This window comes from Coloeus monedula, assembly GCF_965178545.1.
Source record: "Coloeus monedula genome assembly, chromosome: Z".
NCBI lineage: Eukaryota > Metazoa > Chordata > Aves > Passeriformes > Corvidae > Coloeus > Coloeus monedula.
In genome coordinates this window covers 25,015,864-25,030,628 of record NC_138822.1, presented here as the reverse complement: position 1 = coordinate 25,030,628, position 14,765 = coordinate 25,015,864, and the positions used below count along the sequence as shown (strand labels likewise).

General features: G+C 39.3%; 1 protein-coding gene across 12 annotated transcripts in view; it reads right to left on the bottom strand.

Moving 5' to 3' along the window:
* The window catches only part of PAM (peptidylglycine alpha-amidating monooxygenase), a 124,231-nt gene that overhangs the window by 68,157 nt on the left and 41,309 nt on the right, over window positions 1-14,765 (bottom strand). For 11 of the 12 annotated variants that reach the window (XM_082302131.1, XM_082302139.1, XM_082302136.1 and 8 more), the window contains 2 exons: window positions 1,374-1,889; window positions 141-261 (listed from right to left, as the gene is read on the bottom strand). In XM_082302131.1, coding sequence (XP_082158257.1) covers window positions 141-261; window positions 1,374-1,465 — 213 coding nt within the window. In that variant the 5' untranslated portion in view covers window positions 1,466-1,889. The remainder of the gene's footprint in view (window positions 1-140; window positions 262-1,373; window positions 1,890-14,765) is intronic. The other variant, XM_082302137.1, reaches the window with a different exon arrangement.

Sequence of the window (14,765 nt, the reverse complement as noted above, 5' to 3'; positions counted from 1 at the left end):
TTTTCTCTGAACATAGATATATATCTATAAAATTTACCCTGACTTTTTTGTTCATTTTATTTGAGTGACATTATAGGAAAGGCTTTGTTTTCCTAGATTATTAAAAGAAGAGAAAGTGGCAAAAACTGCAATTCTCTCACCTGCTTAGGTGTCACCCCAGGCATGCGAATGTCCAGTGCAAAATCTGACAGACCAAAAGAAATCACCGGCTGGTCACTTCCAAGGCATTCACTGGAAAGAGATGTGGTAGTATCTTTGTATCTTAAAAAGAAGGAAGAAAGATTTTTTCCAAAGTATTGATTTTTGTTAGGTCTTTCTTAAAGTAAAAGTCTACAGAACTAGTAAAGAAGTTTGACAATGCTGCCTAGTTCCAGGGGTGATCTGGAAACTTCACTCCTTCATGAGCTGAGGAAAACATCTTTCTGAAGTATTTCCTGATCTGAGCAATCAGATGACTAGTTTGGAAAATATTAACTGAAAACGTAACCTACTATTTCATCTTAATAATTGTCTGAGGCACATGGATGTACAGATAGAGAATTAGTTCACTAAAATACGTCAAGTACTATTAATAATTCACAACAGTTTTGGAGGGTTTTTTTGAGACTATGTGCCTGATTTATAATTCTATACAGATTAAATTAAATTACATGCAAAGGGGCAACTTTTGCTTCAAATACTATGGCATTTATAGCAACTTGTATGCTACTACAAGCAGCAAACAGTTAACTTTGCAACATCAACGAATATGACATTCTGTATTGAATTCAACATATAAACGAATTTTAAGAGTAATGTAGATCACTGTAAAGAACTGAATGGTAAGACGTGAGAAACATTGGTGCAACACTGATACAAGTTTTGACTACGTATATTCCTGTATACAGAAGTGACATGGTACCCAAACCTCAACAACAGTAAAATCCTTTTTTCAGGAGCTGAGGCTACTTCTCTTGTCCACACTACATTAAAGTTTACCTATGCAATTTTGAATTCAAACCACAGCTAAATTCTCAGGACTGTTCAGCTTAGTTGTTGTTTTCTTGTCAAAACATCATATTACCCTGCAAGCTAACTCTAGGATCTGAAATAGATTTAATCCCTGTGTAGCCTCAAATACAGCTGTAACTAAAAGTTTTATTAATCGCCATTTTATCATCCTAAACTCACCTTTAATGAGCAACCCTGTGGATAAAACATGAGTTACTGTCTTCAGTATGACAAGAGTGCCATTTCAAAGTGCAGAAAGAAAATGCAGAGCAATGACCAAAACCAAATACCATAATACATTTTTATCCGGACATGCTTTTTCATACTTCTGTAATATTGTGACCGCATGCATTCAACACATAATATTTTCCTGCATAACCCACCTCTTGAAGACTGAAAGTGGGCTTCTGAAACCCAAACAGATGTTTTGAAACAGAAGAAGCAGTATTAGCAGGTTGTTAAAGAAGCCAGCCATGTCCACCCTGCTGTCTCTGGTCTGATTAAGTGAGCAGAAAAAGGGCAGTGCAGTTCTATCAGCTGTGATCCTGACAATTACGTGGCAGTAGCAGCAGTATCATTTCACTACTTCATTATTATGTACTCTGCAGGCATCCTCCAGCTTCTGACAGACCATCTGTCTTGGAAGGCGATGCACTGTAAATCAGGAAGGTGGATGATACTATGTTGCCTTTATTATTAGCTATGAAAAGCTGTTGAAGAATCTTCCCTTGCAGATAGATGATTCTGTACTTCTGTCTACTTAAAGAGCTGAAAAGGAGTAGCACTCCTGATGCTTTCTGCCCAGGTTGTGCAGTTAAATCTGCACGTTACTTATAAATCCAGAGTGCTGGAGACTTCAAGTGGCATCACAGAAACCAGCATCAGACATCCTTTAGAACCTGTAAAAATAGAAGGAGGTTTAGGATGACTAACACATTAGAGCATTAGTTCTCAGCAAATCCCTGTTGAGGCATTTTAATACATTAATAAGTTCTTTCATGACCATTAGCCCAACCCCATAAAAATTGCATTGGTTCTGTTGATTCATCCTTTTCCTGCCCTTCCCTGCATACAGCATCAGAAACAGACACATTCCATTGTGATATACAAAATGTACTCTCAAACATATTTTACATTATGCAAAGAAATACAAAAACCTACTCAATATGTAAAATGCAAAGTATGGAGTACTTCACATATGCAAACACCAGTATAATGTATTCTGCAAGCAGGAAAAAAGAAAAAAGCCAACACTGACATAGCAAGAATCAAGGTTTGCAAATTTTATTAACTATCACCAAATGCTTCTGCACATATTGCAGACTGGGAGAAAATTTTACTTTTAATTCAACCTGTAATAAATCATTATGTCATTATGGTATCTGTTTCTTATGTACTTAAGCTACGTTTTATATCCATTTCAGGAAAGAGATACTTTAATATTTTTTTTTGGAAATACAGTAACCAGAACTGTTGACATCAGACTGCCCTACATTAGTTGAGTAGTTTTCCATCCTTTCATACACTGAGGGTATGTCAGCATAAACTATCAGTCTCCCTCCTGTTTAACTTCAACTGTTCTTACTTCCCCATTTTAGTTGGCATGGTATTCAATTCCAAAATTTTAGCATTCTTTATTCAATACACTAGAAAATCACACCATGTCTTAGCAAAGACATATACATTAGTATTCTTTTATTTTTTGAGAATTACAGTTTTGGTGGAAGGAAAGTTTCCAGTTATAATCAAAATCTTTTAACTGTCTTATGTAGTAATTCTTCTAAATTAGTATAAATATTCTGGATTAGTAAAAATACTAACAAGAAAAAACCACCCAAATTAAAGTATCTTCCAGCCACTGGAAGACATAGTCAAAATACTTTTATAAGGATGAAATAGAAAATAAGGATTCTGACATGAAACCAATGAAAATCCATATATTTCGTGAAAAATCACTCCCATTTCAGGGCACACATAGCAAAAAGGCTTCTTATAAATCAAAAGTGCTTAAGCATAAACTAAGAAGCCATACTGGCTACACAGTCACTGCCTGTAGTTAAACAGCTACACTAGATTTGCATTGAACTATTCCCAAGATCTGATTATGTTAATCAACACTAAACTTGCAAATTTTATTCACTGAAGGATGGCATAAAAGATTTAGTCACAAACAACTAAAAATGAACACATATTACTTTTCAGCTTGCCAAAAATACACCAAGGCTGTCCACAATCATTCATGCAAGCAATGATACAAGCTTAATTCCTTTTTTAATGTAAATTTTCATGTCACCACTTCTGTGATCTAAACTGTTTTCACTAGTGAACTATACAAATCTGCAACACATATAAAGGACTGTGCAGTGATGGAGACCAAAAATCACTTAAAAACAAACAAACAGAAAAAACAAGTGTGACATGCTTCACATAAGTTAAGACAACTACAATAACATAAGGCTTCATTACTTTCATTCTTTAAGGAACAGCTACACAACAGTGACTGTTCAGTGTCTTTGTAAACCACCTGACCAGAAGTTCTACTACCCTTCTTTCATTGTACTACCCAAGAAATTGTGTCTTTTTTTGCCGTATCATAGTGCAAATACCCTTGACAAGCAGGAAATCTGAAGAACAGGGGCAGGAAGAATACAATGAGTTGTAACATACACAGAACTACAACATTCTAATTTTTCTTTTTAATATGATAAGATATTTTCCAATAACTAGAAATAAGAACAAATGCTTAGCTTATGCAGGCTTCACTAAGTCTGAGATCTGTTACATCAAGTCTGTTACAAACATCTACATGGTATACAGTTTAAAAAAGATGTATTTAATATAAAAGAAATAAAGGAAAGGAACAGCTCAGCAGTCCCTCCTGATGTGAAATACAAGGGCTTTGTTATAGCAGCTTTTAATCCTCACTACAAGTTAAGCATGGTAATAGCAAAAATCACCAGAACACATCTTAATGTTAAGAGAATATGCGATGATTTGTGGCTTTTAGAATGCTGACCACAGGAGGCAGGGGTAAAGCAATAATCTGGAATAGTCTGAAAAAGCAAAGAAATTAAAGCTTCAGTGAGATAAATACATATCTGTATATTCTCCTTAAAAATGGTCCAATTTCATCACCAAGTGCTTTTTAAGGTTTATCAGCTGGATGAATATGAAATATGAAGTTTAATGTGCCCAGTACTTCAGATTAGATCCCTGCACAATGAAATTTTACATCTGGAAGGAAAGGAGAAGAAAAAGAAAAAAAAAGGCAGCACTATCCTGAAGTTATTCCAATGTAATGTTAGATATGATGCAATACAGAAAAATATGAGATGAGGGAAAACAGTGAGGATGAGTGTCATAGGTTAGCAAGCATAGTCCCGGAAGGGATGTCCTTGCTAAGGGGTGCTTACAGTTTCCTCTGGGAACTGATAGAACCTATCAGCTGGCCAGTTTGAATATGGACAATTCTCTAAGCCACTTAAAGTTGTGACCACCTCTGTGATCCACATTTAAGAATAGACAAACTCCCCCCCCAAGCTCTCTCTCATTTCCGGCACTGGCACAGGTGGCTGCGGGCCCCGTGTGGGGGCCAGTGGGCCCAGCCCAGGCCCTGCTTGGGCCAGGCCGGGCCGGGCCACGGCCATCCTGGAGTCGATGGACCTGTTCCAGCCGTGGAACCCCCCCCACTGCCTTGCCGTGGGCAGCCGGAGCGGCTCAGCTCTCCCCCCTCTCCACTGTGATAAGAAAAATTCAACATTCCAGCTGCAAAGCTGCAAGGCCGAGGTGAGATTAACCCTTTTATTGCTGTGAAGAGCTGAAAACCTGAGGGAAGAGAGAGAGGAGATGCTTAAAGCTGAAATTCTGTTGTAAAGCTATGATATATCAGAGTATCCTGTTGTAATTTCATGAAGATATGGGGGGTGGAGTGTTCAGCTCGTAAGCAAAAGCACCTGCACTGAGACAGGCAGATGCTGACGCAGCTGTAATTTCATGAGAAGTTTGGACAGGGAGAGATGAACCAGATGAGGACTTTTGCTCCAAACGGGAAAGGAGAACACCTCAGTCCCTAGAGATGGACCAGATGAGGACTTTTGCTCCAAATGGGAAAGGAGAAACTTCAGTTCCTAGAGATGCTCCCAGAGATAGTCCTAACGATGAAGATGATGAAGACCCTTTGCTCCCAGGGAAGGAGAAGGGCCTCTGTTTTTGTTTCTGAACGGCTCAACCTTAAAATTGTACCCCAAAAAACTTCAAGAGTGGACCCTCGAAAGCAGTTGCGGGAAAAGCTGCAAGTCGGGGGAAAGGACTCACACGCAGGCAGAGACACTCCTCTTCCTAAATGGACTGAACAATATTTGGAAGTGGGCGGCTGTCTCGTTGTGATAATGTTTTCATAGCATGAGCAAGAAGAGACTTCTCTTTCTAAATGGACTAAACAAGGTTATTATGGAAGTGGTAAACAGTCTGAACATCTTAAGGGTTGTTTTTTACATTGTCAGTGGGAGAAGGGAGGAAGGTGGGGGGAGGAGGAGAGTTCTGAAGGTGGTATAATTTTTTTTTCCTCTTTTAGGTCTGTTAATAAACTTCTTTATATTCTTTCAAGTTTGGTGCCTTCTTTGCATGTCTCCTAATTCTTATCTCACAGCAGATAAACAGTAATGAGTATTTTGGACCAAACCACTACAATGAGAGATTCAGTAATAAGATTACATAATTACTTAGGTTCATTATGTGGACATCTAGATACCACTGTTATGCTTTCAATTTGGGGTAAGAGATCCCAAGGGAACAGAAGTAATAAAGTAAAAAGACAAAGACTACAGTGAGAGAAAGGGAGATTAAAATCAGATTGGGCAATGCAAGCATGTTATTTTATCCCACATGCTCCACCCAAACAAAGCAAAAAACAAGAGAGTAAAGAAAAACAAAAACAGTCAAAAGGAACTAGCACAAAGACTGAATGGGGCAGGGGAGGAGAGGCAGGGGAGACATTGGAATTCAAAATAGAATGCAAAACAATATATCAATGTGACATTAAACAAATTAGAACTGTCTTTTAAAAGACTAGCAATTAATTTCCAAAAATCAGCTACATAAAAAGAAAGCTCTGTATTAACCACAAGTTTATAAAGCACATTATAGTATTTTCTTATTTTCTGTTTAGTGACTAGAACATTTCATATACAGTACCAAGAGAACAAGCCAGAAGCAGAAACCACACCCTCAACTGTCATTACCTTCAAAGAAAGAGAAATGAAAAGATGATTAAAATTCATGGCAATTAATGTCCAAGTCTATCACAGATGGTAATTTCTCATACTTGAATCTCTGTTTTTGTTATGCACTGAAGTCACGGAAATGAGCAAGGATTCCTTGCATTCTGTCTTCAGCTAGAGGCAAGTTCACATTTTGTCTTAGGCAAAATTTTAAGCTTAGACAACAACTGGGTATACAAACAATAGCCAGTTCAAGAAATGAACTGCAGCTAGGCCTCCAAGTTGGAACACTTTGCTTCTAATAACAGGATAATCAATATGTTGCGGGATCAGCTTAGGGATTAGTTAATGCACTAAATGCAGCCACCTAGGATACAGATTCATAGAAAAACATATTTGACAAGAAGCCATCAAATTAGACAACCTCTTGATCCTCAACATTAATGAAAAATATCTCACAAAACATATCTAGGGGTTGGGAGGAGATGCACAATGCAGATAATACTGGACTGGGACAAGTGACTGATAGACCAAAGCGTTGTGCTGCTATCTAGAAGGAACTCGACAGGCCAGAGAAATGTCTTTATCTTGACCCATGAGCCTCTCATTATATTTTCTCTCCCCTGTCCAGCTCAGAGGGAGTGACTGAATGGTTTTGGATGGGTGCCTGGTGTTTAGACAATGCCAACCCACCAGAAGGACTAACCTTTGGCGGCATGAGTCCAAGCACGGTGAGGAGGTCACAGAGGTGATCCTTGCCCTCTACTTGGTGCTGGTGAAGTCACACAAGGAGTGCTGCGTCCAGTGCTGGGCTCTCCAGTGTGAGGGAGACAGACAGACCGGAGAGAGTGCAAGCAAGCACCAGGAAGATGCTGAAGACACTGGAGTATCTCTCCTGCCAGGACGGGCTGAGAGAGACAGGACTGTTCAGCCCTGAGAAGAGAAGTCTCAGGGAGATCTCATCAAGATACAGAAGTACATGAAGGGAGGTTGCAAAGAGGATGAAGCCAGGTGCAAACTCATTAAACATCTTTATCAGTGATCTGGGCCAGGAGATCAAGTGCCCCCTAAGTAGATGACACCAAGCTGGGTGGAAGTGTTGACCTGGAGGGCAGGAAGGGTATGGACAGGCTGAATCAATAGGCTGAGGCCAGTTGGACAACGTTCAACAAGGCCAAGTGCTGGGTCCTGCCCTTGGGTCACAACAACGCTCTGCAGTGCAAAACTGCCCTGTGGAAAAGAACCTCCAATCATCCATTCTAATTGCCTTCTATTTTCCTTCTCTTGCTCTCCATTTCTTCAGGAAGATGATGCCCTCCTCCCTGCCCACCTCAGCAGTGTATTAATTTTCCATCAGATCAATTGGTCAATGTGCCAACAGGCAATTGCTGGCCTTCTATCACAAAAGAAAAGGTGTGAGCATACAGCTGGGGCTGTAAAGGATCCCCCAGCTTGCGCAGCAACCCATACTGGATTTGGTGTAGTATTAAACATACTCTTTTAAAATTGAAAATGGTAACTTTTCAAATATAGCTTGCCTCTTGGTTTAATATATATTGTGCAAACTCCTATCTTCTGCTACCAAAAAAAATTCAGACATGAATACCGAAGGAATAATAAAAAAAGAAAAGTATGATTGCTCTTAATGTTGTTTTTATGAACCTTCTCCAAAATTTGTTCTGTTGAGAGTAAGTATGATGCCTATTTTTAAAAGAAGTATTTCATAAAGAAACCTATTGCCCAGGCCATCACAGGAAGAACAATATTAATACATTAAAACAATATTAATACATTAAATAAAGGACTGTGATTTGAATTTTCTTGTATGCATTACCACAGTGAAACTGGATTCATTCTAACAGGAGATACTTTACGAATGTTTTCCAAATATATTGAAATTAGACAATGTGTATTTCTTTCCTGTTCAATTAGAAGTATAAAGTGGTAATTAAAATTTATTTATAAGAGCAATACAAGATATAAAAAAAGTTCAATACCGGAATCTAAGCTTATTTTGAGAGATTCTGATGACCTGTGAAGCATTTTTATGGGTTTCCTACTGCGGAAGCAAGTTCTACTTACTATCTTAGGATAGACTATCTGTACCAAGAAAAATAATAAAGCAAAATCTTTCAAGTGCTCTGTCAATTCAGTAAGTACGATAAGTTTTACCCACAAGACAGATTTTTTTTTTTTAATTATTTGAAGTTTTATACAGCAAAGAAATGGAGGATGAAGAACTGTCATTTACATGTTTCTCTTTTGGAGACCAACATGTTCATGACACAACTTGCAGTTTCCTAACTGCTATTAAGAGAGAATATCATAAACCCTGTGGCCATAAGCAAACCCTATTCATTAAACAATAAAGGAAGCATTCAACTGTATTTAGTAGGCAACTCAAACAGCAATTGTAGTTATGGAAATCACAAACAAAAGGATGCAAGGAAACAGATTATTATATATGTTTATGCAAAGAAAAAACAAGGACATTATTTCCAGGGGGACTGGGCAAAAATTTATAGAATATATAGAAACTAAAACCAGCCTCAGATTTTTTTGTCAGCCTCAGGAAATGCATGAGAAAACAGAGAAGAACCAAGGAAGCATAAAACCCCACAACCCAAGGTGTCAGAATTGCTGTCACCAACCTCTGCATACAGCTGTAACCCTCAGCATCTCCCAGATTAGGACAAACGGGACAAATTTAAAAGTTTAGGCAGACTTGATCTTGTCAGATAAGCTTCTAGAATTGTTAATTTTTAACACCATGTGAGAACTCAGTGCAAACAGAAGAAAATGTGTAAGAAAAAAAAAGATGCAGTAAAGATTTAGCTACTCTTTCACAATGTGACCTTATTGAGCAGCCTTTGCTTAAGACTTGGTTATTTGCCAACAAGTAAAGCTGTCCTAGGACTACCTTCTTAGTCACGTTTTCCTCCCTTTCCTAAAGTAGATACAATACCACTCCTCAACACAATGCACACTCAGGTGTGAGACAAGGAAATACCTGAAAAAGAAGGAATTTTAATAATACATAATCTAGAGGCACTTGCTAGAGTGTTTCAGATGAAAATAAAATTAATATTCTTGGAAATTCTGGAAACTTTCATCAATTTCTGAATTCTAAGATAAGATTTTTCATAACATGATATACAGTTCAAGGTAAGTTTTTTTGCTCATTTTCTCTATCACCATACCATCAACTATTTGGTATAAACTTGTTTACAAACAAGGATTTGTACTTGGTTTGATAGAACAGAAATATGTAAGCAAACCACCAAAAATAATTATTTCCTGTTCATGTTAATACAATTGTGCTTGCATTAGTAAAACATTAGGAGACTTCAAGCAGAAATTCACTTTTACAACCGAAACTACTTGAAACACCCCCTTTCTTGTCTTGAGAGTCAGATATTTTTCAGAAGTCTGAAGACAAGACAGCATGTGTTGGCTCTCCCACTCTGCATTTTAATAGCATTTGAAAAGCATTTTATTCACAATAAATCACCTTCTAATGCTTCTGCTTTGACCAGGTATCAAAACAGGCAAAATTCTCTTGTCAAGAAAGATCAACACTTTTTATAGAAAGACAACATCTTAGCAAACTGCTAATTTCATGTAATAAAAAAATGAACAAGCTGGATGGTACTAATTTCTTGCTCAAAAGGGAAAACACGTAAGATGCCTCTGCTTTCATTTAATATCCAGATCACTATCAGTAGCACAATGTAATAAGAATAAAAGTTCAGTGAAATGCCCTCTGTTTTCCCTTTGTTATGCAAAAATAGAAAATATTAAAGGGAGAATGTTTCATAGAGTTAGAACTAGCCTCCAAGGATAAAGCACATGAGAGATCATTTCAAATACTTCAATTACGCATCACACATGAACTATGAATTAAATTCATTGCATGTTCCTTCACTAAGAAGGACATTAAACTGCAGTGGGCTCAGCTGCAGGGCTCTGTGAGAGACACCAGAAGCTGTCCCTGTGTCAGACAGAGCCAGTTCCAGTCAGCTCCAAGATGGAACTGCTGCTGCCCAAAGCTGAGCCCCTCAGCCATGCTGGTGATGCCTCTGCTTTAAGGTATTTAGGAAAGGGTAAAGAACACTGCACAGAAGCTGAGAGGGTGAGAATAACTGAGAGAAACAACCCTGCAGACCCCAAAGCCATTGAGGAAGGAGGGGAAGGAGGTGCTCCAGCCTACAGAGTCCATGCCAGAGCAGGCAGATGTACCCAGAAAGCTGCAGTTCCCAAGAAGTCCATGCTGGAGCAGGAGCTGTAGCGCACAGGGGATCTACATTAGAGCAGCCTGTTCCCAAAGAACCAAACCTATGAAGAGAACCCATTTTGAAACAGCTCATGGAGGACTGTCTCCCACAGGAGAAACCCCACTCTGGAGCAGGAAAAAAGCATTATGAACTGACTGCAACTTCCATTCCCCACCCCCCTGCACAGATCAGGTGGATGAGACAGAAGAGTTGAGAGTGAAGCTGAGCCTGAGGGAAGTTGGTTGTAAATGTTATCTCATTCCTCAGTATCCTACTCTGTTTAATTGGCAAGACATAAAAAATAGAATATCCTGAGCTGGAAAGGGACCCACAAGGCTCACTGAGTCCAACTCCTAGCCATGGACAGTACAGCCCTAAGAGTCACACCATGGGCCTGAGAGCATTGTCCAAAGGCTTCTTGAACTTCCCACTGCAGGGACAGGCTAGGTTTTTTTGTCAGATTAATGAGTTGGAGCAGCTCAGAAAGGTACTAGATGAAGCTAAGCACTGGAAAAAAAAAATAGAGAAACAGCAGTGTGTTGCTAGGGGTCAGGACAGCAGCAGGTGCTGGAACACTGCTAATGCTAGCAAGCTTCTAGCTCCCCTTGGCCAGGCAGTTGTAATGCACCTTTATGCCTGTTGTTCTGCAAATGGTGGTTCCTGGCTCAGTGTAACATTCTTATGAGAATGCTGGAGTGATTAGTTCCACAGTTTCTATTTGCTCAGTAGGATGCTAGAATGACCTGTCAATCCAAATATTATTCAAGACAACACCTCCCAAATCCAGACATCCCCCCTGCAAAAACCCACCTCAAGAAGCCTTATTTAAATAACAAATGTCTGGCTACCAGAAAGAAAAATAAGAAGAATTAAGAACTTTTTTTTAAACCCTTGAATTGTATGTCTTTTTTAAGTAATTCCAGGTATCAATCTGGAACATCTTCCTGTATATCCAGTCTAAGTCATGTAGTTAAACTGGTATTTACAGCATTAAATTTTCAGCATTAATTTCAGCATAAAATTTATAGCATTAAACTTCATAAAAGTTACAAGCAACTTCAATTAATGAAAGTAAGTCAACAGGAGTTTGTTACAGTTCATTACAAAAGTAATGTTGTAGTCTTTCCTCACTCCAAATGGCACAGATAACATCATCTCTTAATTAAGGGAAAAGACAACGAGGAGAGTGGACAATGAAAACCAAGTCAATTAATCTAATTCAGTTTAGTATTCGTTAACAATTGACCAACATAAGATCCATGCTAAAAGCAGATGAATGAATCCTCAACTATTATAGACCTTTTTACGACGCACTTTTTACTAGTTAAATGCATTGTTTTCAAAACTAGTATCCATAAAATTAAAAGAAAGAATTCTGCAAACATCAAAATAATGCTAGAAATCCAGCACCTCGAGAAATACAGACTTTCACAAAATACAACAATGCTAATACTAAGGTAACTGAACACAATGAAACAGAACAGTATTTCAGCAGAACAAGTCTTAATGTTATGTAGAATTTTTTAAAAGTATAAAGGTAAGTACAACAAAATTGCCTGTGATTATACTAGCACTAGGTTTTTCTACGAAGTGCCTAAATACAGGTGGAGTACAGTAATAGTATATTTTAGGACATAAATGGATAATCAGGAAGAAGCACGTTTCTTTGCTAGAAGACACCAATACACACGGGAAACCAGGAGTTCACAGGAGAAAATGGAAGAAAAACTAAGCACACTGGAAAGGAAGAATAAGGTTAAGAAAACCAGAAATAAAAACCAATGAAGAAAGAAATGCTGAGAACATACTACGCTCCATTGCTACGTACAAAACGTCCAACCCCATGGCAGAAGTCAGGAGAAGGGACTCCACACTGGAGCTGGGGAATGTGCTCTAAAGGAGGTATTAGCCTATGAAGACCTCACACCAGAGCCGGCTCCTGGCAGATGCTGTGGCCTGTAGATGGGTACCCATTCTAACAGATGCACATGTCCCCTTAGCCAAATAGTACAGGTTCCAGAGAAGATAAAGATCTGAGCCATTAATGGGCCAAGAACTCCAGGTTCATCTGTCCTCTGAAAACCCACAAAGGAGCAGAGTGACCCAGTGAGCATCCATGCTCATGAGCTTGGAACACCAATCATGCGATTAAAAAATGAATAGCAAGTGGCTTTTCCAAGGATAATTTGTCAAGGAACAAAGGAAGTTATAGGCACAAGGAGTCTCATGCACACTTTTCCCATTGTGTACAATTTGACTATGAGCAAGCCACATAAATATGATACCCTAAGTGAGCTGCCTTTGAGCTCTCCCTGCCAGGCAGTGTGGCTGCATGGCAGTGATCTCCCCTGGAGCTGGGTGGCCTCTCAAGGTTGCTCCTTGAAGCCTTTTACCATTTTACCAAAGGTAGGTCTTTGTTAAGTGACTGGTAGAGCATACAGCCCTGGTGGAATGGTAACTTTGATTTGTGCCTGGTAATTTTGAATCATTGTTCCAATGACTGGGCCACACAGTATTAGAGTGAACTTGGGCACCAAACTGTAAGTCACAGTTTTACATCATCTTATTAATAACACTTTTGCTAAAACCATTTGACAGTAATTCATTAAGTGATCGAAATCACCAATTCACGACACCCATTAGGAGCAGTGGCCCTGCAGGGGGCTCACACTGGAGAAGCCTCATCTGGAAAGACGATATCCTGAGGAGAGGACTCACATTTTATCAGTTCTTGAAGGATTGCATCCCACAGGAGGTACCTCGCATGGGAGCAGGGAAAAGGGGAGCAGTCCATCACAATGTTAGATCCTATGGCCTGGACCAAAGGGACAAGGGTTGGAGACTTAATGGAAATACCTTTAATTTGTTGTAACCCATGATTTCTTTTTATGTTAAAGGAATTCCTATAAAAGGACCTACCTGAACCAGCGGCGGACAAGCTGCACACAAGGCTGCACAAGTGCCACAGTGACCTGACCTGAGCTGGCTCAGGGGCCCAGTAACTCCCCACAACACACCACCTCTCTATCCTAAGCAATCACCAGAAGAGATTGAGCTCCAAGTCATGGACTGAATTAACTCAGTGAACATTTGTGGGCATTTTACAAGGGTGGTCCATACATGAAGGATCTGTGTATACATCAAAAGACAGGAGGTGGTATGTAGGTGGTGAGGACAGCGAGGATGTATTGGATAACACTGGACCAGAGCATGATATGAACAGTATGGGGATGAGGTGTGGGTTTGTGGGGGTAGTGTAACAATTTTGGCTTGGATGGTGCACATTTTCTTCTGAGTAGCTTACATGGACTTATGCTTTGGATTTGTGAGCAAATAAGCATTGAAAACACATGGATGTTTTAGCTGTTGCTGAGCTGTGGTTACACAGAGCCAAGGCCCTCCTTGCTTCTTACACCACTGTACCAGTGAGAAGGTTGGGAGGGACACAGTCAGGACAGCTGACCCTAACTGACCAAAAAGATAATCCATACCACATAAAGGAGGACTGTGGGGACATTTGGAGTGATGCCATTTGTCTTCCCAAGAAACCACTACATGTGAAGGTGACTGAACACCTGCTGATGGGAAGAAGGATATGAATGCATTATTTTGCTTTGATTGTCCATGCAGCCTTTGCTGTCCCTGTCTTTACCTCAGCCCATGAGCTCTCTTGATTTTCTTGTGACTGTCTTGTCCGACCCACTGGAGGCCAGTGAGAGAGGATCTATGTGGTGCTGACATGCCTACCAGCCTTAAACCACAACTAGTTTTGTTTATTTGCTACCTCCGTAACACAAAACAAGTCAAGAGAAATAAGCATGAAGGGGAAAACAAATAACCTGCACCAGCTGCGGGAAACAAGAAAACCAATAACCATCTAAACTACTGTGAACATGTTTCCTGCTCTCTACAACATCCAGCCCAGCCTCCTGATAAGACTTCCTTCTAGAAATGTGTTCTTGGGAGTATGAAGGAGGATTCTCAACCTTGTTCATTTCCAGAGTAAAGTGAACGAAGCATTCTTCCCTGGAAAATGCTATTCAGCTATAGGCCACTAGGACTGGAAAGACGATACATGAAAAATAGTAGGATACACATCCCAATCTCTAAATTTTAAGACTCAATCCCCAAATTCTTTTTTCTGTAGAAGAAAGGTATATGAAATTATAACTATGCAAGATTGGGCAAGACAGCTTATTCCTTCTAGATACTGGAATTTTAAAAAAATGTTTTAAATTGTATTTATATATAAATACTTGTTTTCAAAACATAGGTGATTCAA